The following is a 24,845-nucleotide window of genomic DNA, read 5'->3' on the forward strand; positions in this document are numbered from 1 at the left end:
GTAAGTTTGCCCACTGTCGAGGACGTGAACAGTCTAGAATTTTTAGGCTAGGTTAATTTTACTAGTGAGAGATAGATTATATAATAAAAAAAAAAAAAAGAAAATCACTTAGTCAAAATTATATATATTTATTTGCATGGTGCACAGAGAAATAAGTATTTGATCCCCTACCAACCATTAAGAGTTCAGCCTCCTCCAGACCAGTTACACGCTCCAAATCAACTTGGTGCCTGCATTAAAGACAGCTGTCTTATATGGTCACCTGTATAAAAGACTCCTGTCCACAGACTCCATTAATCAGCCTGACTCTAACCTCTACAACATGGGCAAGACCAAAGAGCTTTCTAAGGATGTCAGGGACAAGATCATAGACCTGCACAAGGCTGGAATGGGCTACAAAACCAAAAGTAAGATGCTGGGTGACAAGGAGACAACTGTTGATGCAATAGAAAACCATTGGTAACACATTACGCCGTAATGGATTAAAATCCTGCAGTGCCCGCAAGGTCTCCCTGCTCAAGAAGGCACATGTACAGGCCCGTCTGAAGTTTGCAAATGAACATCTGGATGATTCTGAGAGTGATTGGGAGAAGATGCTCTGGTCAGATGAGACTAAAATTGAGCTCTTTGGCATTAACTCTACTCGCCGTGTTTGGAGGAAGAGAAATGCTGCCTATGACCCAAAGAATGGATGGAGCCATGTACCGTCAAATCCTGAGTGACAACCTCCTTCCCTCCACAAGGACATTAAAAATGGCTCGTGGCTGGGTCTTCCAGCACGACAATGACCCGAAACATACAGCCAAGGCAACAAAGGAGTGGCTCAAAAAGAAGCACATTAAGGTCATGGAGTGGCCTAGCCAGTCTCCAGACCTTAATCCCATCGAAAACTTATGGAGGGAGCTGAAGATCCGAGTTGCCAAGCGACAGCCTCGAAATCTTAATGATTTACAGATGATCTGCAAAGAGGAGTGGGCCAAAATTCCATCTAACATGTGTGCAAACCTCATCATCAACTACACAAAACGTCTGACTGCTGTGCTTGCCAACAAGGGTTTTGCCACCAAGTATTAAGTCTTGTTTGCCAAAGGGATCAAATACTTATTTATCTGTGCAAAATGCAAATAAATATATATAATTTTGACAATGTGATTTTCTTTTTTTTTTTTATATATATAATCTATCTCTCACTGGTAAAATGAACCTAGCCTAAAAATTCTAGACTGTTCATATCTTTGACAGTGGGCAAACGTACAAAATCAGCAAGGGATCAAATACTTATTTCCTTCACTGTATATATATATATATATATATATATATATATATATATATATATATATATATATATATATATATACATATATATATATATATATATATACATACATATATATATATATATATATATATACATACACATATACATGGTCGAGTCACATATTATGACCACCAGCTATTATCCAGACTAAACACCGTGTCCAGCACGGACAGAAGCTATATGGGCTGGGAATGACTCAATAAGGTGCTGGTAGGTTGTTTCCGGTATCTGGAGCCATGCTGACTGCAGTGCATCCCGCTGGAGGGTGCGTGGGGAGGATCCATAGAGCGAACAAGACGATCAAGGTGGTCCCGCAGATGCTTAATTGGGTTCAAATCTGGCGAATTAGGAGGCCAGGGAAGTACTTGGAAGTCTTGGTCGTGCTCTTCCAACCACTGTCGGTCATTTCTAGTCGTGTGACATGTCGTATTGTATGGACAATTTAAAAAGTCTGCAGTTCAGTCACACTCTCTCTCAGCCTGGGGAGAGGAGCTTGTGAGAGCAAACATACTGCATTCATAACAGGTTGTATGGTCTGCATGGTTTATTTCATCCAGAACCATCTGCTGCACCCTGGTAGCCTCCTGTTGTGCTCTGGTAGCCTCCTGTTGTGTTGCCACAGCATGCAGCATCGCTTTAAGCATCTCTTCCATCTTCTAAGGTGTAGAGTATCAGTCTTTGGAAAAATGCAATATATAAGGGACTCTGGCCCTTTAAGGTGTTTTTTTTTTCCCACAGTGCCCGCATTCTCCATCAATTGTAAGGGCATTAGGTAGTGGGACAGTCGTCTCCTGGGGTAGACGGGCACTCAGTAAATTTCAGTCCGCACAGCAAAGATGTGGTACTACTGGCCTCAGCCAGTTTTATTTACAGGTTGTACATGAAATAAAAAAGAAACCAAATAAAAGAAAACTCTATGCCTGTCCGGCACTAACTATACAGTCAGGTATCCTAACTTAGGGTATGTTCACACGAGGTCATTACGTCCGTACCGGACCGAACACAGTGCAGGGAGCCGGGCTCCTAGCATCATACTTATGTACGATGCTAGGAGTCCCTGCCTCTCCGTGGAACTACTGTCCCATACTGTAATCATGTTTTCAGTACGGGACAGTTGTCCGGCAGCGAGGCAGGGACTCCTAGCGTCGTACATAAGTATGATGCTAGGAGCCCGGCTCCCTGCACTGTGTTCGGTCCGGGACTTGTGGCCGAAATACGTCCGTCAATTACGGACGTAATGACCTCGTGTGAACATACCCTAACACAGTGCAGGCCTAATGCCTGGCACCATAAACCATGCAGACCATACAACCTGTTATGAATGCAGTCTGTTTGCTCTCACAAGCTCCTCTCCACAGGCTGAGAGAGAGTGTGACTGAACTGCAGCCTTTTTAAAGGGCTATCACATCTGACCCCTGATTAATAGCTAGACAGCCCTAGACCAGGACTGTGTGGATGGAGTGGGGACCCACCCATCAATCCCCACTCCAACAACCATGCCCTTTTCCAGGTTTTAGACAAAACCTATTGCAGAGGGAGAACCACATTCTCTGCTGAATTGATTCCCTGGTTGTTTTCAGATAGTAGAAGACAGAAATCTTGGGGAAATATAGACCCCATCCACAACCTGTCCACATGGTCTGTCACAATATATATATGTGTGTATATATACATATATATATATATATATATATATATATATATATATATATATATATATATATATATATATATATATATATATATATAAAGAGATCTTGCAGCATTCCAGTATGGCAAATAAAGGTGCTTTATTTCAAACAGCAAAACAGGATGCAACGTTTCTGTCCAACCTTAGGACCTGTGACTGCAAATATACAGCAGAAAAAGAATGGCGACAGCAGACTGCGACACTAATGCCACCTAAACCACTAAATATAAATAAATATGCACTAAAGCTAAATCTACTTATAATAGGGAGGTTCTTAGTGCACATTTTGATCAAAAATTTGTCGTGGCAGGTGGGCAAACACTTTTTGATCAAAATGTGCACTAAGAACCTCCCTATTATAAGTAGATTTAGCTTTAGTGCATAATTATTTATATTTAGTGGTTTAGGTGGCATTAGTGTCGCAGTGTGCTGTCGCCATTCTTTTTCTGCTGTATATTTGCAGTCACAGGTGTCCTGCACCTGCATACACATTTTATATAATTTAGTTGGAATGTGCTGTTCACATTTTTGTTGTTTATGTGATCCATATATGTGGGGTTAGTGACTGCCTCCATTTTTGTTCTTACACTCCTCCCATTCTGCCCTGGGTGATTTTAATTAGTTCAATGCTGGATCCTACCATCCCCAGGTATATATGTAGGCTTAGTCCCAGTTCTGGGTGTATGTGCAGCGTAGTTTCCCACCTTACAGAGGTTGCCTTGTCGTGGCAGGTGGGCAAACACTTTTTGATCAAAATGTGCACTAAGAACCTCCCTATTATAAGTAGATTTAGCTTTAGTGCATATTTATTTATATTTAGTGGTTTAGGTGGCATTAGTGTCGCAGTGTGCTGTCACCATTCTTTTTCTGCTGTATATTTGCAGTCACAGGTGTCCTGCACCTGCATACACATTTTATATAATTTAGTTGGAATGTGCTGTTCAAATTTTTGTTCAAAAGTTTATGGTCACTTAGAAATTTCCTTATTTTTGAATTAAATTAATCAGAAATACACTCTATACATTGTTAATGTGCTAAATGACTATTCTAGCTGCAAACGTCTGGTTTGGGGTCACCCAGACAATTTTGTGTTTTCCATGAAAACTCACACTTATATTTATCAAATGAGTTGCAAAATGACTAGAAAATATAGTCAAGACATTGACAAGGTTAGAAATAATGATTTTTATTTGAAATAATAATTTTCTCCTTCAAACTTTGCTTTCGTCAAAGAATGCTCCATTTGCAGCAATTACAGCATTGCAGACCTTTGGCATTCTAGCTGTTAATTTGCTGAGGTAATCGGGAGAAATTTCACCCCATGCTTCCAGAAGCCCCTCCCACAAGTTGGATTGGCTTGATAGGCACTTATTGCGTACCATAAGGTCAAGCTGCTCCCACAACAGTTCTATGGGGTTGAAATCTGGTAACTGCGCTGGCCACTCCATTACAGATGGAATACCAGCTGCCTGCTTCTTCCCTGTACTTCTTCTGTAGAAATTGCTTTACAAATGTTAGGGTTCTTTTTCTCCTTTATTTGTTGAGAAAATGAATAATTTTGAACTAATGCTACGTCTTATTGGAAATAAAAGTATTTTTTTTTTCACTGCCCAATTCTAATAAAATCTATGAAACACCTGTGGGGTCAAAATGCTCATTACACCCCTTGATAAATTCCTCAAGGGGTGTAGTTTCCCAAATAGGGTCACTTTTGGGGAGTATCCACTGTACTAGTACCTTAGAGACTTTGAAAAAGCGACATGGTGCTGAGAAACCAATTCAGCAAAATCTGTGCTCCAAAAAGCCAAATGGTGCACCTTTACTTCTGAGCCCTGCCGTGTTGTTGATCACATGTGGGGTATTTCATACTCTGGAGAAGTTGCTTTACAAATGTTGGGGGTCTTTTTCTCCTTTATTTCTTAAGGAAATTATTTTTTTAATAGCTAAAATGATATCAATTGGAAAAAATAATTGTTTTTAAATTTTCACGTCCAAATTCTAATAACATCTATAAATAACAATTGGGGTTAAAAAGTCTCACTACACCCTTTAAAGAAAGTCCTTGTGGGGTGTATTTTACAAAATGGGCTATTTTTTGTGGTGTTTTCTTTGTTTTGGCACCACAAGACCTCTTCAAACCTGACATGGTGCCTCAAATATAATTAAATGTAAAGAAGGCCACAAAATCCACTAGGTGTTCCTTTGCTTCTGAGGCCGGTGTCTCAGTCATGTAGTACTATAGGGCCACAAGTGGGATATTTTAAAAAAAAATGCAAAATCTGGGCGATACATATTGATTTGTGTGTCTATGTTAAAATTGTGTGGATCCAAATAAAATTCTGCAAAAAACCCAAAATTAAATTAGTAAATTTCACCTCCACTAATTCCTGTGAAAAAGCCTAAAGGATAAAGAAACTTTCTAAATGCTGTTTTGAATACTTTGCGGAGTGTATTTTTTTAAAAAATGGGGTGATTTATGGGAGTTTCTAATATAGGCCCCTCAAAGCCACTTAAAAACTGAACTGGTCACTAAAAAAATAGGCTTTGAAAATTTTCTTGCAAATGCGAGAAATTTCTGCTAAACTTATAAACCTTGTAACGTCCTAAAAAATAAATAAAAGGATGTTCAATAAACAATGTCATCATAAAGTAGACATATGGGAAATGTTAATTAGTAACTATCTTGTGTGATGATCTGTTTTACAAGCAGAAACATTTAACCCCTTAAAATTATTACAGCTCACACCCCGCTTCAACGGCTAGGACCAGATCCAGCCAATTAACCCATTAGATGCAGCGATCAAAAACGATCGCTGCATGTAGGTGGTTTCTAACCTGTTGGCACCCCTGCAACACGGTGGCTGGGATGCCCATTGATCAGTGCGACACCGGCCACATATCTGCGGATTATTATTTATTTACCGCATTATTATACCTTCTTATTATGCCCTGATGTACGCCGCATAGTTTACATATGCACATTATAAACTTAAATACCGGTAAAACCTCATACAGAACTACTACCAAGCGAAATCTGCGCTCCAAAAGCCAAATGGTGTTCCCTTCATTTTGAACCAAACAACGTGCCTAAACAGCAGTTAAAGTCCACATATATGGCATCACCATACCCGGGAGTACCTGCTTAACAGAAACCAATCAAGCAAAATCTGCATGCCAAGTAGCGCTCATGCCATGCTGAGCCCTGCATTGTGTTCAAACAGCAGTTTATGACCATATATGGGGTATTGCCGTACTCAGGAGAAATTGCTTTACAAGTGTTGGGGTGTTTTTTCTCCTTTATTCCTCACAAAAATTTAAAAAATCTAAATTTTAGTGGGAAAAAAGTAGATTTTCAGTTTCACTGCCGAATCCAAATAAATTCAGCAAAAAAAAAAACAGTGGAGTCAAAATGCTAACTATACCCCTAGATAAATTCCTTGAGGGATGTAATTTCCCAAATGGGGTCACTTTTGTGGGGTTTGCACTGTTTTAGTCCCTCAGGGGCTTTGCAAATGTGATATGGCGCCCCAAACCATTCCAGCAAAACTTGAGCTCCAAAAGTCAAATGGTGCTCCTTCCACTCTAAGCCCTGTCGTGTGTCCAAACAGCAGTTTATTACCACATATACGGTATTGCTAAGTTCAGAAGAGTTTGCTTTACAAATGTTGGGTGCTTTTTCTCCTTTATCTAGTGGGAAAATGAAAAAATCTGAGCTAAAACTACATTTTATTAGAAAACATTTTGATTTTCAATTTCACGGCCTAATTCCAATAAACTCTGTAAAAAACCTATAGGGTCAAAACACTCAATATAGCCCGATACATTCCTTGAGGGGTGTAGTTTCCAAAATGGGGTCATTTTGGGGGGTATGCACTGTTTTGGTAGCTCAGATGCGTTGCAAATGTGACACGATACCCAAAAACCAATCCAGCAAAACTTGAACTCCAAAAGCCAAATGGTGCTCCTCCCTTCTGAGATCTGCCGTGTCTCCAAACAGACGTTTATGACCACATATATGATATCGCTGTACGCGGGAGAAATTAATTTTCAAATATTGGTGTGCTTTTTCTAATTTATTCCTTTCAAAAACTGAACATTTCTACGTTTTATTGGAAAAAATATAGATTTTTATTTTAACGGCCTTCCACTAAATTCAGCAAAAAACATGTGGATTCAAAATGCTTACTATACCCCTCAATAAATTACTTGAGGGGTATAGTTTGCCAAATGGTGTCTCTTTGGCAGTGTTTCCACTGTTTTGGCACCACAAGGCGCTTTTCAAACCTGAGACGGTGCCTAAAATATATTCTAATAAAAATGAGGCCCCAAAATCCACTAGGTGCACCTTTGCTTCTGAGGCCGGTGTTTCAGTCTATTAGCACACTAGGGCCACAGATGTATTTCTCTGGTAAAACATTCTGTGTTACAGAAAAAATTGAATCTGGGCAATAAATATTGAGTTGTGCTTCTCTGGTAAAAGTTCTGTGTCACAGAAAAGTGGATTAAAATGACATTTCGGGGAAAAATTATAATTTTATATATTTTACCTCCACTTTACTCTAATTCCTGAGACACGCCTAACGGTATGTTCACACGGAGTATTTTCAGCCGTTTTTCAGCCCGTAAACGTCCCGAGAAACGGTTGAAAGATCAGAATGCCTCCAAACATCTGCCCATTGATTTCAATGGGAAAAACGTTGTTCTGTTCCGACGGGGCGTTTTTTACGTGGCCTTTTTTTTTTTTAAAAAAAACGGCCGCGAAAAAGAACTGCATGTCACTTCTTTAGCCGTTTTTGGAGCCATTTTTCAGACTCTATAGAAAAAAATGCCTTTGAAAACAGCTCAGTACTTTCAGATGTTTTTGATTTTGTGTGTGCACATACCCTAAAGGGTTTAGAAACTTTCTAATTGCTGTCTTGAATAAATTGAGGGGTGCAGTTTTAAAATTAGGCGATTTAAGGGGGCCTTCTAATATATAGGCCCCTCAATGCCACTTCAGAACGTAACGGGTCCTTAACCCCTTCGCGCTGAGCGACGTACTATTCCGTCGTGCTAAGTGCATCATTCGCACTCAGCGCCAGAATAGTATGTCGCGGGAGTAACGACCATTTCGGCCGTCTTCCCGACACATACAGGAGCTGTGACAGCTGTTGTCTTGTACAGCAGTTGCTGCAGCTCCTTCATCGGGGACCGATCGCTGTGTCCCCGCTGATTAACCCCTTGGAAGCCGCGTTCAATAGCGATTGTGGCTTCTTAGGTGTTAAGCTACCATCGTCGGCCCTCTACACGATAGTGGCCGGCGATGGTGGCTATGGCAACCGGACGCCTAACAATGGCTATACCATCTACGGAAGCCTAGTGGGTCCTGACTAAGTCAGGACCCACTATGCTTGCTGTCAACGAGTAGCTGACAGCTCTAATACACTGCACTACGCATGTAGAGCAGTATATTAGAATAGCGATCAGGGCCTCCTGCCCTCAAGTACACTGGTGGGACAAAGTAATAAAGTTAAAAAAAATTTAAAAAAAGTTGTGTAAAGATAAGAAAATAAAAGTTTTCAAAGTAACAAATGTAAAAATCCCCCTTTTCCCCTTATCAGTCCTTTATTATTAATAAAAATAAATAAATAAATAAACAAATAAACTATACATAATTTGTATTGCAGTGTCCGTAACGGCCTGAACTACAAAAGTATTTTGTTATTTATCCCGCACGGTGACTTCCTTAAAAGAAAATAATAATAAACCCAACCAGAATCACAATTTTTTGGTCACTACATTTCCCAAAAAAATAGAATAAAAAGAGTTCAAAAAGTAGCATGTACCTAAAAATGGTACTGATTGAAACTACAGTTCGTTACGCAAAAAACAAGTCCTCACACGGCTTTCTTGATGGGAAAAAAAACACATTATGGCTCCTAGAATATGGCAACACAAAAAGTACATGATTTTTAATAAAAAGTATTTTATTGTGCAAACGCCATAAGACATAAAAATAAACATATGGTATCGCCGCAATCGTATCGCCACACAGAATAAAGTTAATATGTCATTTATAGCGCACGGTGAACGCTGTAAAAAAATAGAATAAACAACAATAGTAGCAATGAATTCCTCAAGGGGTCTAGTTTCCAAACTAGGGTCACTTTTGGGGGGTTCCTACTGTTTTGGCACCACAAGACCTCTACAAACCGGACATGGTACCTAATAAGAAGGAGGCCTATAAATCCTTGCTTCGGAGGTCGGTGCTTCAGTCCATTACCACACTAGGGCCACATGTGGGATATTTCTCAAAACTGGAGAATCTGGGCAATAAGTATTGAGTTGCGTTTCTCGGGTAAAACCTTCTGTTTTACTGAAAAAAATTGAATAAATAGGATTTTCTGACAAAAAATGAAATATGTAAATTTCACCTTTACATTGCTTTCAATTCCTGTGAAACACCTAAAGGGTTGATAAACTTCTAAATGCTGTTTTGAATAATTTGAGGGGCCTAGTTTCTAAAATGGGGTGTTTGATAGGGGTTTCTATTATATAAGCCCCACAAAGCCACTTCGGAACTGGAACCTAAAAAAAAAAGAAAAAAAAGAGGCTTTTTCTTATACCACACCCCGATGTACAGCATGGCCGTGTCCAGGATGCGTTATGAGGCAATACTTCGCTTCTTACATTATAATGATAATGAGCAGTGCCCACCCCGAGATGACCCCAGTTTTGACCGTTTGTATAAACGGATACCCCTATTAGACCATTTCAGTGCCCAGTTTTCCCAAGCATACACCCCCGAGAACTGTATTTCTATTGATAAGTCCTTGGTACATTTTAAAGGCAGGCTTCAATTCCGCCAGTACCTGCCGAGTAAGAGGGCAAGGTATGGCGTGAAGATGTATAAGCTGTGCGAGAGTGCATCAGGTTATACCTACAAATTTAGGATATATGAAGGGCAGGACACCAGTATTCAGCACCCAGAATTCCCCCCTTACTGGGATTTAACGCAAAAATGGTGTGGGATTTGGTGCACCCACTTCTGGACCAGGGTTAACACCTCTACCTGGATAATTTTTATACCAGCGCCCCACTCTTCAAGTGGCTCGCTTCCAGAAGTACTGCAGCATGAAGCACTGCTAGAAAAAGTCTGAGAGGCCTCCCTAAGACTCTGCTTGGGCAAACAAGAAGGGGTGAGAGCAGGGCACATTCTAGCAGCAACATATTGTGTGTCAAGTACAAGGACAAGAGAGATGTCACACAAGTACCCATGTACCAGGACGAGGTACCAGTACAGAGACCTCCAAACCAAATGTCACGGACACAGGGTATGTGGACCCACTAGGCCGCTCCACCGTAGCGGGTAGGCAGCTGACCAGGTCACAGTCTATTCGGAAGTCAATGGCAGACAGTAATGCTTGGGTACCTGAAATAGTCCGGGCGGTGGCTGTGGCTTCAGCATGGATGGAGGCAGATGCGGCAGGTGGTGCCAGACGTGGCGGGCAGTATACAATGAAGCGGAAGACACTGTGGCAGATGACACTTGGCGTGGCAGATGACACTTGGCGTGGCAGAAGACACTTGGCGTAGCAGATGACACTTGGCGTGGCAGATGACACTTGGCGTGGCAGAAGACACTTGGCGTGGCAGAAGACACTTGACGTGGCAGGTGACACTTGACATGGCAGGTGACACTCCAACGCTGGTAGGCACAGGAACTAGAACAATACGGAATACAGGAACGGTAACAGGGCACGGGTAACAGCTGGAACGGGAGACACTAAGGGACCATTGCGAGACAGACTGGGAAAGACTAACAACGCTCAGGCAAGGATTAGAAGGCCAGGGGCCTTCTTATAGACCAGGAAATCGTGGCAGTTGATAGTGATGACGATTTCCTAATTGCGCGCTGGCCCTTTAAGGCCGGGCGCGAGCGTGTGCGCGCACCCTATGGGACCCAGCCGAACGGAGTGGAAGTGAGCGCTGGTATCTCCTTGGAGGGAGACGGAGACCAGCGCTCACAGATCCATGGCTGCGGGTGTCGGGAGGTGCGTAAACCCGACGGCCCGCGGCCATGGACGCTACAGTATCCCCCCTCTTACACCCCCTCTTCTTGGGGCCAGAGTGAGAAAGGAACTTTTTAATAAGAGCAGGTTCTCTTCTGGCTCCCAGGACCTCTCCTCAGGACCAAACCCTCTCCAGTCCACCAAATAGAAAGTCTTTCCTCCTACCCTTTTGCAGTCCAGGATCTCCTTTACCTCGAATACATGAGAAGGACCGCTGGGAGCAACTGTGGAACTAGAAGTCTTGCTGTAGCGGTTCAGGACCACTGGTTTCAGGAGGGACACATGGAAGGAGTTAGGGATTCTGAGGGTAGGAGGCAGCCGCAGCTTATAGGAGACAGGGTTAATTTGTGGCAGGATCTCGAAAGGACCAAGGAACCTGGGAGAAAACTTGTATGAGGGCACCCTCAAGCGAATGTTCCGAGAGGACAGCCAGACTTTAGTCCCAGGAGGATACTGAGGCGGCTCTCTTCTCTTAGTATCTGCCTTACGCTTCATGCGATCTACCGCCAGCAAAATAGAGGACCGGGTCTGTTGCCAGATTTGCAGGAAGTCCCCATATGTAGAGTCAGCAGCAGGTACCTGAGATGAAGTTGATACAGGAAGAGGAACTATGGGATGTTGACTATACACGATGTGAAACGGAGTGGAAGTGGTGGACTCACTTGTGTGGTTGTTGTAAGAAAACTCGGTCCATGGAAGAAGCTGTACCCAGTTATCGTGCTGTGAAGAGATGAAGTGGCGGTGTTAAGGATCTGCCAGGCACAGCTTCTGTATCCACGCCCATAGGTAATCAGTCTGCACCTGCTTCTATGTCTGTGAGACTGACTCCATCTTCTACCACTCAGGATGGCAGGCTTAGGAGTGGGAGAGCCTATCACAGCCTGGCCAGACGGAGCTAGCTCCCGCCCTCTGTCTATTTATACCTGCCTTTCCTGTTCCTCCTTGCTTGTGATTCTTCTCTATTGGTTTCCTGGCCCTGCTGCAGCTTCTTGAACTACTTGTCCCTGCTTCGTATTGACCCTGGCTTACTGACTACTCTTCTGCTCTGCGTTTGGTACCTCGTACACTCCTGGTTTGACTCGGCTTGTTCACTACTCTCCTGCTCTGCGTTTGGCACCACGTACTCTCCTGGTTTGACTCGGCTCGTTTACTACTCTTGTTGCTCACGGTGTTGCCGTGGGCAACTGCCCTGTTTCCCTTTGTTCTGTGTTTCCTTGTCTGGTTGTCTGTCGTGCACTTACTGAGAGTAGGGACCGTCGACCAGTTGTACCCCGTCGCCTAGGGCGGGTCATTGCAAGTAGGCAGGGACTGAGTGGCGGGTAGATTAGGGCTCACTTGTCTGTTTCCCTATCCCTGTCATTACAGGCAGAGATAATTTTCCATTATCTGGTTGATCCTCTCAACTTGCCCATTGGACTGGGGGTGATAGGCAGAGGAAAAGTCCAAACTCACATCCAGGAGTTTACAGAGGGCTCTCCAGAACTTCGAGGTAAACTGAACCCCCCGGTCGGACACAATGTGAAGAGGCAAGCCATGCAAGCGAAAGATGTGCTGAATGAAGAGACTCGCCAGTCGGGGAGCAGAGGGTAGGCCGGTCAGCGGAATAAAATGTGCCAACTTAGAGAACCGGTCAACCACCACCCAGATGGTGTTGCATCCTGCTGAGAGAGGAAGGTCTGTGACGAAGTCCATAGCAATGTGCTGCCAGGGGGCACTTGGTACAGGCAGAGGTTGAAGCAGGCCGGCAGGCTTGGAGTGAGTCACTTTATTAGAGGCTCACATCGTGCAAGCAGAGACAAAGTCTAGAACGTCCTTAGGAAGCGTGGGCCACCAGAAGTGACGATCAATCAGGTCTTGGGTTTTACGGACACCGGCGTGCCCAGCTAGTTTAAAACTGTGTCCCCAGCGGAGAATTCTTTTTCTGTCTGCCAACCGAACAAAAGTTCTCCCCGGAGGGATATTTCTAAGCTGCAGAGGATTGGCGGTAACAACGCAGGATGGGTCTATGATAGTCTGAAGGGACTCCACCGTGTCTTCCGTCTCAAATTATCTGGACAGGGCATCGGCCCTCACATTCTTGTCAGCGGGACGGTAGTGGAGCACAAATTGGAAACGGGTGAAGAACAGTGACTACCTGGCTTGACGAGGATTCAGTCTTTGAGCGGACTGAAGGTAGGTGAGGTTCTTGTGGTCGGTGAAGATCAGGATGGGGTGAGCAGCGCCCTCCAGAAGATGTCTCCACTCCTCCAGGGCCAATTTGATAGCCAGTAGCTCCTGATCTCCAATGGAGTAATTGCGCTCAGGAGAAGAAAACAGTCTTGAATAGTAGCCACATACAACTGCCTTTCCTTTGGAGCTCCTCTGGAACAGAAGTGTGCCTGCACTAACAGAGGAAGCGTCCACTTCTAGTGAGAACTGCCGAGATACGTCAGGGGGATGGAGGATTGAAGCTGAAGTGAAGGCTTTCTTGAGGCTAATGATTGCGGACTCTGCCTCTGGAGTCCATACCCTGGCGTTAACACCCTTCTTGGTAAGGGTAGAGATGGGGGCCGTCAGAGAAGAAAAGTTCGAAATAAACTGCCGGTAGAAATAGGCGAAACCCAGGAACCGCTGTATGGCCCTTAGGCCTTGAGGACGTGGCCATTCCAGGACAGACTTTAATTTCTCAGGGTCCATCTTAAGGCCTTGATCCGAGATGACATAGCCCAGGAAGGGCAAAGACCTCTTTTCAGAGGAGCATTTCTCTAACTTGGCATACAAGCGATTCTCTCTTAGTCGCAGAAGAACTTGACGAACATGCCTCCGATGGGTCATCAGATCTGGGGAGAAAATTAGAATATCATCGAGATAAACTACAACACACATATAGAGGAGATCTCGGAAGATATCATTAACAAACTTCTGAAATACTGCGGGAGCGTTACACAGTCCGAAGGGCATCACTAGGTATTCGTAGTGCCCATCGCGGGTGTTAAATGCCGTATTCCATTAGTCACCCCGGCGAATCCAGATTAGATTATAGGCCCCCCGCAGATCTAGCTTGGAAAAAATGTTAGCTCCTCGTATGCGATCAAACAGCTCGGAAATGAGTGGCAACGGGTATTCGTTCTTGACCGTGATCTGATTGAGACCACGGTAGTCAATGCAGGGTCAGAGAGATCCATCTCTCTTTTTAAAGAAGAAGAAACCTGCCCCGGTTGGGGAGGAAGATTTTCGAATAAAACCCCTCTCCAAGTTCTCCTTGATATAGGCTGACATCGATAAAGTCTCTGGCAAGGAGAGAGGATATACTCGTCCACGGGGAAGAGAAGCATTGGGAACCAATTCAATGGGACAGTCATAATTCCGATGTGGAGGCAACGTCTCAGCCTCTCGTTTGCAAAAGACATCCGCAAAACTGGCATACTGAGAAGGTAGATCGGAGAGTGACTGAGGCAGAGGGGGCACAACAGGACGGACTTGTGACAGGCAATGGCTATGGCATCTGGAACCCCATTGAAGAACGTCTTCAGAATTCCAGTCGAGTGTCGGGCGTGTAGACGGAGCCATGGCAGACCCAGCAGGATAGGATTGATAGCCTTAGGTAGTACCAGGAAGGAGATCTGTTCCGAGTGAAGAGCTCGGACCCGTAGTGTCAACGGCTCAGTGATGAGCATGATCGGATCAGGCAATGGTAGACCATTCACAGAGGCAACTGCCAGGGGTCTCTCCAGACGGACTGTGGGTAGTTGAAACCGATCCACTAGATCCTGGTGGATAAAATTAGCAGACGCTCCAGAGTCAAGATAGGCGGAGGAAGGATGTGATGTCTGTCCGGTGACGATAGCCACATGTATCGATAATTTGGAAGAGGTTTTATCGTTTGGAGACGTTCCACCTAGAGTTGCCTCTCCAACCAACCCTAGGTACTGGAGTTTCCCGGTTTCTGTGGGCATTGGTGCACAAAATGACCCTTGAGGCAACAATACATACAATGTCCAGAGGAGCGTCTGCGCTGCTTCTCCTGTTCAGATAACCGGACTCTGTCTACCTGCATGGGTTCTTCAGGTAGCGCACTAGGAGTGGACAATAGTGGTCTCTGGGCAGAGGGTGCTGGTCTGTGGACCCGGCTCTCCTGACGAACCTCTTGAGAGCACTCCCGGATTCTCCTATCAACCCGGGTGGCTAACAGGATGAGGGCATCCAAGGTAGAAGGAAGGTCGCGGGCTGCCAGTTCGTCCTTGATGTGAGAGGACAGACCCTGCCAGAAGGTCACCACCAGTGCCTCATTGTTACATGCCAGCTCGGCTGCTAGGGTACGGAAGGAGATAGCATACTCCGCTACTCCGCTACAGTGGAGCCTTCTTGCTTGAGGGTCAACAGAGTAGAGGATGTTCGACCCGGCTCCTCGAACACGGCACGAAAGGACTGCAGGAACAAGGCTAGGTCCGCGGATACAGGTCCTTGTTGCTCCAAGATTGGGTTCGCCCATGTGAGGGACTTTCCAGCGAGTAGGGAGATAATAAATGCCACTTTGGCCTCCTCGGAGGGGAAGAGATGAGGCCGTAGCCTAAAATTCACCGTGCATTGATTGAGAAATCCTCTACATACTCTGGGGTCACGGTCGTAGCGAGGAGGAAGGGGCAGAGGAACTGAGGATCCGGAACAAACAGGGGGAGCAACAGGCAGTGGCACGGCAACAGCTTCAGAAGGAAGAACCGGGGGTGGAACAGCGAGTAGATCCAGGCGGACCAGGATAGAATTCACCGCCTCAAGGAGTTGAAACTGACGTGTGCGTAGGTCATGCATCTCTGTCTGAATCCTCCGTACTGGGGTCTTGGGCTGGCCAGCGGGTTCCATGGCCTGAGCGTACTGTCACGGACACAGGGTATGTGGACCCACTAGGCCGCTCCGCCGTAGCGGGGAGGCAGCTGACCAGGTCACAGTCTATGCGGAAGTCAATGGCAGACAGTAATGCTTGGGTACCTGAAATAGTCCGGGAGGTGGCTGTGGCTTCAGCACGGATGGAGGCAGATGCGGCAGGTGGAGCCAGACGTGGCGGGCAGTATCCGATAAAGCGGAAGACAATTGACGTGGCAGATGACACTTGACATGACAGAAGACACTTGACGTGGCAGATGACACGCCAACGCTGGTAGGCACAGGAACTAGAACAATACGGAATACAGGAATGGTAACAGGGCAAGGGTAACAGCTGGAACGGGAGACACGAAGGGACCATTGCGAGACAGACTGGGAAAGACTAACAACGCTCAGGCAAGGATTAGAAGGCCAGGGGCCTTCTTATAGACCAGGAAATCGTGGCAGTTGATAGTGATGACGATTTCCTAATTGCACGTGCTGGCCCTTTAAGGCCGGGCGCGAGCGTGCACGCATACCCTACGGGACCCAGCCGAACGGAGCGGAAGTGAGCGCTCGCATCTCCTAGGAGGGAGACGGAGACCAGCGCTCACAGATCCATGGCTGCGGGCGTCGGGAGGTGAGTAAACCCGACGGCCCGCGGCCATGGACGCTACACCAGACTGCATCCTGGACTACAATAGGTACATGGGAGGGGTGGACTTGTCAGATACAGTCCTGAAGCCCTACAGTGCCATGCGATGCAGTATAAGAAGCTGGCCGTGCACATCATACTGATGGCATTGTACAATGTGTACGTGCTACATCGATGTACAGGCCAGACGGGAACTTTCCTGGAATATCAAGAGGTGGTTATCAAGAACCTAATATTTAGGGACCAGGAAGAGGGGAGGACATCCAGTACTTCTGGAAGCGAGGCGACACGCATCGTACCAGGGCAACACTTTGCAGGAGAAGTTCCCCAAACTGGCAAGAAGGGGAAAAGTCAAAAGAGGTGCTGCTATAAGAGGGGGATAAGGAAGGACATAATATACCAATGTGACACGTGTCCCGAAAAACCAAGGCTCTGTATTAAAGTGTTTTAAAATGTATCATACATCGCTTGATTTTCAATCTACCCCAGTTTTACTTACCCTGATGCACTCTGCACAGCTTATCCCCCTCATATTTCCCCTCTGGGCCCTGCTGTGTGCCCAGGCAGCTGTTAACAGCCACAAGTAGGGTATTGCCGTACCCGAGAGAACCCACACTACAATTTATGGGGTGCATGTCTCCGGTGGTGCATGCTGGGCACAATATCAGACACTGATATGGCAGATATGTAAGAAAATTGCAAATCTCACTCTGCACCCTCTGCTGTGCATTATCTTTTACACAATATCTGTGGGGTCAAAATGCTCACTACACCTTTGGATGAAATACTTAAGGGGTACAGTTTTTAAAACGGGGTTACTTCTCGGGAGTTTCAACTGTACTGGTACCTCAGGGGCTTCTTCATACATGACTTCGCACCAGAAAATCACCAGTAGGCCAAATGGTGGTCCTTTCCTTCTGAGCTCTCCCATGGGCCCAAACGGCCGTTTATCACCACAAATGGGGTATTGCCGGACTCAGGACAAATTGGGCAACAAAATGTGGTATTTTATTCCTTGTGAAAATAAGAAATTTTGAGCCAAAACGACATCTTATTGGAAAAAATACATTTTACAGCGCAATTCAAATAAATTCTGTGAAAAAACTGTGGTGTCTAAATGGTCACAACACCCGTAAATGAATTCCTTGAGGGTGTAGTTTCCAAAATGGGGTCACGTCTGGTGGGTTTCCATTGCTTTGATACCTCTGGGGCTCTGCAAATGCGACATGACACTCGAAAACTAATCCAGCAAAATCTGGACTCCAAAGAATACATAGTGCAGTGCTCCTTTCCTTCTGATCCCTCCCATGGGCCCAAACAGCAGTTTATCACCATAAATGGGGTATTGCCACAATCAGGACAAATTGGGCAACAGAATGGGGCATTGTGTTCCCTGTGAAAATAAGAAATTTTGATCAAAAATGACATCTTATTGGAAAAAAATTAATTTTTTAAATTTCACAGCCCAATTCAAATACGCTCTGTGAAAAAACTGTGGGGTCAAAATGGTAACAACAACCATAAATTAATTCCTTGGGGGGTGCAGTTTCCAAAATGGGGTCACTTTTTGGGGATTTCTACTTTTTTGGCACCACAACACCTCTTCAAACCTGGCATGCTGCCTAAAATATATTCTAATAAAAAAAGAGGCCCCTAAATGCACTAGGTGCTTCTTTGATTCTGGGGCTTGTGTTTTAATCCACGAGCACACTATAGCCACATGTGGGACATTTCTAAAAACTGCAGCATCTGGACATTACATATTTAGTAGTGTTTCTCTGGTAAAACCTTCTGTGTTACAGAAAAAAAATAGAATAAATTTGAAATTCAGCAAGAAAAATGAAATTTGCAAATTGCCTCTTCACTTTGCTTTAATTCCTGTGAAATGCCTAAAGGGTTTAAAAAAAACTTTTTAAATGCTGTTTTGAATACTTTGAGGGGTCTAGTTTTTAAAATGGGGTTTTTTATGGGGGTTTCTAATACATAGGCCCCTCAAAGCCACTTCAGAACTGAACAGGTACCTTAAAAAAAAGGCTTTTGAAATTTTCTTAAAAATATGAGAAATTGCGGTTTATGTTCTAAGCCTTGTAACGTCCAAGAAAAATAAAAGAATCTTCAAAAACTATGCAAATCTAAAGTAGACATATGGGAAATGTGAACTAGTAACTATTTTGGGTGGTATAATTTTGCAATTTTTCACAAATAAACAGTAGATCTATCGACCAAATTTTACCACTAACATAAAGCCCAATGTCTCACGAGAAAACAATCTCAGAATAACTTGGATAGGTTTAAGCATTCTGACGTTATTACCACATAAAGTGAAATATGTCAGATTTGAAAAATAGGCTCTGAGCCTTTAGGCCCAAACTAGGCTGCGTCCTTCAGGGGGTTAAAAGATAGGTTTTTGAAATTTTCTTGAAAATGTGAGAAATTGCTGCTAAAGTTAAAAGACTTGTAATGTCCTAGAAAAATAAAAGGACTTTTAAAAAACAATGCCAACATAAAGTAGACATGTGGTAAATGTTAACTAGTAACTATATTTGTCTGGTATTACTATCTGTCTTACAAGCAAATACATTTAAAATGTGGAAAATGTTTAATTTCTGCAAATTTTCTCTGAATTTTGGTGTATGTAATTGACCAAATTTTACCACTAACAAAGTACAATGTGTCACAAGAAAACAATTTCAGAATTGCTTGGATACACAAAAGCATTCCAAGGTTATTACCACTTAAGGACACGTGTGTCACTTTAAGGCCGAAACAGGCTGCATCCTTAGGGGGTTTAATTTAAAAAATATGCTATTTTTTGCACATTTTCTCAACATTTTGGTGGGTATTTTTTAAAAATTTTACGTCTGGCATAAAGTACAATATGTTATGTCACGAGAAAATAATCTCAGAATAGCTTGGATAGGTAAAAGCATTCCCAAGTTATTGCCACATAAAATGACACGTCAGATTTGAAAAAAATTAGGATGTCAGGAAGGTCAAAAGTGGCTGCAGCGGGAAGGGGTTAAAATCTGTGTACACCTTTTTTAATCATTTTTTTTTAAATAAAAATGTCTAACAGTGCAACTTTAAAAATACTTTTTATAAAAAAAATATTTTTACTTTTTGAGATACAGCAGCATTCTATAATGTAACATGTCAGGTCCGCGGGACTGACCGGTTAAGTGTCAGAAGGTTCTGTGTTTCAGAGTCATAACTTCATAACTTAGATGCAATCGATTACAGGTTGGTCAAGCATGTCAGAGACACGCAGGTCCCGCTTTTACTGAACCAGACAATCCCGTGGACCTGATGGATTAATGTCTTAGCGCACGATACAGCTGCTCTTTATACAGGATACAAAGCAGCTGTATCTCAAAAAGCAAAAATATTTTTTAATAAAAAGTATTTTGAATGTTGCACCAATCACACTGATAGACATTTTTATTTAAAAAAAAATAAAAATGTGTACATAGCCTTTAGGGTATGTTCACACAGTTTTTTTCAGGCATATTTCTAAGTATAAACGACTTGAAATACGCCTGGAAAAACACTAGCAAAGCGCCTACAAACAGCTTCCTGTTAAATTCAATGGGAAATACACTGTTCTGTTCACATGAGGTGTATTTTTACAGAGTTGAATAAAAAATAAAAAAAACACCTCGTAAAAAAAGGGACGTCAAAAGAAGTAGAATGTCACTCCTAGAGGAATTTTTGGAGCTGATTTTCCATTGACATTATAAAAAATGCCTCAAAAGAAGATTCAAATGAAAAAAAGCTTCATTTTCAGCTTCAAAAAAACGCCTTGAAATCAGAGGCTGTTTTCCCTTGACAACAGCTACGTAATTTTCAACCACTTCTTTTTGTACGTGTGACCATACCCTCAATGTTAAGGCTGAACCATGATGTATATATCTTATATTTTTTAGAAATTATATCTATATTTTTATTTCCTTTTCTATAAATCCAATTTTCATTATATCCTCTGTTAGTTTGAATATTTGTTTCCAAATGTTGGCATTAAAAAAATATTATAATGAATAAAAAAAAATCTGAACTTACTGTCGCCAATTCATCAAACTTTCCAAACAGTTCATTTAATAGCTTGACCAATTCTTGAGCAGTGCACTGGGACGCCAAACTTGTAAAGCCAACAATATCTGCAAATAAAATGCTAAAAGAAAAAGACATATTTGAAATTATATATATTTTTTTTACTCTTTTTCATGAAATCATGCAAGTACCTTCTCAAATCTTTATGCTAAGTTTTGTAGCAAACCTCTATTCTAATAAAAATAAAATTACTAGACTAATGCACTTATGATTATAAAAATCTGATTGCTGGGGACCCCACATCTAGGACCCCTCAACCATCACTAGAACAGGGGTCCCAAGCCCCCTTTTCCTCTTCACTGCCCCTACCCCCTCGCAGTGGAGCTTTAATGGAGCAGCGGTTGAGCATGCACCCTGCCTTTCCATTCAATGTTTATAATGCTGATGGAAACAGCCGAGCACTGTACTCGGCTGTCTCAATCAGTACCATAGACTTTAAATGGAGTAGCATGGCACAAGCTCGACTGCCAGTCCATTCAAACCCCTCCTCACTGTGGGGGTGCAGTGAGGAGGAACGGGGGGCTTGGCACCCCCCCCGTTCTATTGATTGGTGGGTGTCTTAGCTGTGTGTCCCCCAGCGATCAGAATAAATGTTGATCTTGGGACAACCCTTTAAACCCTTTGGTGACATGTCACGCACTATTACGTTGCTGTCTCTAAGGTCTTTTAAGGAAACACAACGTAATAGTACATGATGTTGCTGGTGAGGGCTCAGCTTCTGGCACCATCGCCAGCCAGCTGTATATTACAGCTGATACCATGCTGCATGGCCAGGACTGAAGCTAGCCTCCGATCTGGTTGATTAACCCCTTAAATGCAGTGCTCAAAAGCGAGCGCTGCATCCATGGGGTTTACCAGCAGATCGGAACCCAACGATTTAATCGCAGGGTTCCGATAGCTGCTTTGGCAGACCGGAGGCATACCAATGGCCTCCTGTCTGCCAAGTACGGAAGCCTGTTAGGTCCTGCTCGGAGGTGGGGCCTAAAAGGCTTATGCCTTCGGAAACAAGATGGCACAGGCTCAGAAGCTGAGCCTGCGACATCAGCCGCTGGTGTCAGATGTATGTTACAGCTGACACCCTGTTGTAACTGCAGGGAACGGAGCTAGCTCTGATCCCTGCCATTAACCCCTTAGATGATCAAAACCGATCGTGGCATCATAGTGGTTTGAAGCCGATCGTCATCGCTGCAATGTGATCGCTGGGTTGCCGATCATTGCTAACAATGGCCTCCTGGTCTGTCACATATGGAAGCCCATTGGGCCCCGCCCGGAGGTGGGGCCTATAGGCTTGCCGTCAGTGAATAACTTACAGCTCTAATGCATTGCACTACGTGGGTATTGCAATGTATTAGAGTAAATATCAGAAGTGCAGGCCTTCAAGTCCCCTAGTGGGTCAAAACAAAAAGTTAATAAAAACCTTGAATAAAAGTGTAAAATTTAAAGTTTCAAAGTAAAAAAAACAAATACCGCCTTTTTTCCTATAATAAGTCCTTTATTATACGAAAAAAAGGTAAACGTTAAAAAAGTACATGTATTTGGTATCACCGCGTCCATAACGACCCAAACTGTAAAACTATAATCTTATTTTTCCCACACGGTGAACACCGCAAAAAAAGAAAAAAAAAAAACACTACCATAATCGCTATTTTTTGGTCACCACCCCTCAAAAAACGAAGAATGAAAAGTGATCAAAAAAAGTCGTGTGTAGGGGGGCGGTGTTTGGCTGCTGAAGGGAATGGCCGATTGATCCCGTTGCTCCTGCCACATCATAAGCTTAATGCGGCTCACAACATAGCAAAGTACTTCTAAGTACTTCAACTAATCTTAACTAACAGCAGGATATCTCGGGTAACTTGTCGGGTGCGTGCAGTTTGCAGAGTGGGGCCCGCTACTGGAAGTGACAGCGTCTTGGAGCGGGGACCGGGCTGAGAGAAAGCTAGGTCAGGACTGACCACGTGGCGAGGAGGACGACAGTGTGAGGACATATCTCGCTGTATGCAGCTGGGATCCCTGTCACAGCACAAGATACCTCCGGTAATAGGTTGAGTGTGTCCGGTGTGTGAGGAGGGTCCTGTTGTTGGAGGAGACGGTGTGTGGGAGCTGGGACCGGATTGAGAGTGAGCTGGGCCCGGACTGACCACGAGGTGCGAGAACTGACAGTGTGAGTTATTAATTCGTCAGACATCGGTGGCTGGGGCACTTACTAGCTGACTATCTCCCTCTGTAGATTCTTCAAACATCTTTTGCCTCATACATTGTGGCATCTTGACTGTCTTGCTTGTGATCTTTTGCTGAGGCCTTGGAAGGCCAAATAAGCCACGGCCTAAATTTGTGAAGCGGCTTAGGGTGTGTATATCCTGCTCTTACCGGACATAGTTGACATTTCTTCTGCTGCTTGGCTGGTATCTGGAGGCATTCCTTAAACAGTGGTCTCTCTTGGAACGGGGGTCTGTCTAACCTATTGTATAACACTGCTGAGTGGCCTATATTACTTTGCATACTTACCTGCTGGTGTCTGGTACTTGCAGTTCACGTCGTCATGACTAAACGGAAAGGCAAGGCAGCTCCCAGAAAACTCACAGAATACTTTGGGAATCCTGCTTTGGTGCCTGCAGAAGATTTGGCTCCGCCGGCCCCTCTATCACAATCACATGTATGCACTCCTCCACCGCAGGGGTCCCCCCAGAGGTACTCTCAGAAGACAGAGTCTCTCCTTGTGACTCGGAGCAAACTAGGGATGGGTGCCGGAGAGGGTCTTCCCTATCTCCTACAGCTTCGCCTGCACGTAAAGGCCCAGATCAGAAGAAATGTTTGCAATCAGATTGTCTGCCTGTCTCTCCAGTTGTGGTGGCTGCTCAATGTGATCTTCATCAGTTTCCTTCTTCTACTGACCATAGGGTCATAGACCACAGTGGACACCCTGAAAAATATGCTTGTTGTGCTCCAGAATGGCATTAATCACAGCGTATCTTCTTTGGTCCGGAAGCTTCAATCTAATGTTAATGCTTTGAGAGATCGCACTGATCATCTCGAATGCAAAATGGAAGATGTCACTACAGCGCACAATGAATTAGTGGATGCACACACGGCACTGGAAGAAGATGTTAAATGGCTCAAAACTAAAGCTACAGATGCTGAGGATAGGTCCAGACGGAATAATATAAAAATCTGAGGTATTCCAGAAGATGTGGCTCCATCAGACATCCAATCATTCCTCAGACGTCTCTTTCTCACTGTTGTACCCTCTGTCTCGAAACTGGATCTTACTATAGATCGGGCTCATAGGGTGCCCAAATCAAAAGCTGCTCCTGAATAGGCGCCAAGAGATACGCTAGCCAGGATTCACTTCTACCATGTCAAGGAATGCATAATGTTCCAATCCAGAAAGCTTAAGGTGCTGCCCTCGCCATATTCCTCTATCTCCTTGTTTCCAGATCTCTCTGCAGCTACTCCGCAGGCACGCAGAGAGTTTTTCCCGGTGACAAAGCTGTTATGGGATCACAACATCAAGTATAAATGGGGATTTCCAATCAAGCTTCTGATTAACCATAATGGTACCTCGACTACAGTGTCCTCGGTGGAAGAAGGATTGCGGTGGCTGCAGAAGTGGGATATCGGTTCAGTTGGTTCCACGGGACCGGCTGACAAAAGCAGATCTCCGTCGCACGTTACTAAGGAGTGGGACACTGTGAGATCCAATAGTAACTGAACTGTTTCTTTTCCTGTAAGCTCTTATCTATATGACCCGAGTATCTAATCTAATATGACATGCTAAGTTAGATATACGCTAATATGGTATTATATTCTTATTGAGCATTGTATGATGTGCTTTCTCCCCCAGGAAATTCGGTGCTCACAGAGCATTATGTCTTTAGGTTCATTTGTTTTTATTTTTTCCTTTTGTCCTTTCTTGTTCAGTTGTTTGTATTCTAGGAACACCATGTACTATATAGTAGATCAGGGATCCCGGATTGCTGATAATGTGGATTTATGGAGTGGGTTTCGTTATAGTGCATTTGTTCAACGACTCCTCATGTCTTCCCAGCACATGATTTTCTACCAAGAACATGGTACTGCGTAATAGTCCTTTTAAACACAGTCTCTTATGGAGAGAGGCTAAGGCCCTTAAGTGTGACGTGCAAGAAACGCACTTCCATTCGGACAAAACTCCCAAATTTTCTAATA

General features: G+C 43.9%; 1 protein-coding gene across 2 annotated transcripts in view; it reads right to left on the reverse strand.

Moving 5' to 3' along the window:
- ADCY1 (adenylate cyclase 1) overlaps nucleotides 1-24,845 on the reverse strand; it is a 763,759-nt gene that overhangs the window by 468,865 nt on the left and 270,049 nt on the right. For both annotated transcript variants that reach the window (XM_075827013.1, XM_075827012.1), the window contains exon 4: nucleotides 20,610-20,721. In XM_075827013.1, the coding sequence (XP_075683128.1) occupies nucleotides 20,610-20,721 (112 nt within the window). The remainder of the gene's footprint in view (nucleotides 1-20,609; nucleotides 20,722-24,845) is intronic.

This window comes from Rhinoderma darwinii, chromosome 5 (assembly GCF_050947455.1).
Source record: "Rhinoderma darwinii isolate aRhiDar2 chromosome 5, aRhiDar2.hap1, whole genome shotgun sequence".
In the NCBI taxonomy this organism is placed as follows: Eukaryota; Metazoa; Chordata; class Amphibia; order Anura; family Rhinodermatidae; genus Rhinoderma; species Rhinoderma darwinii.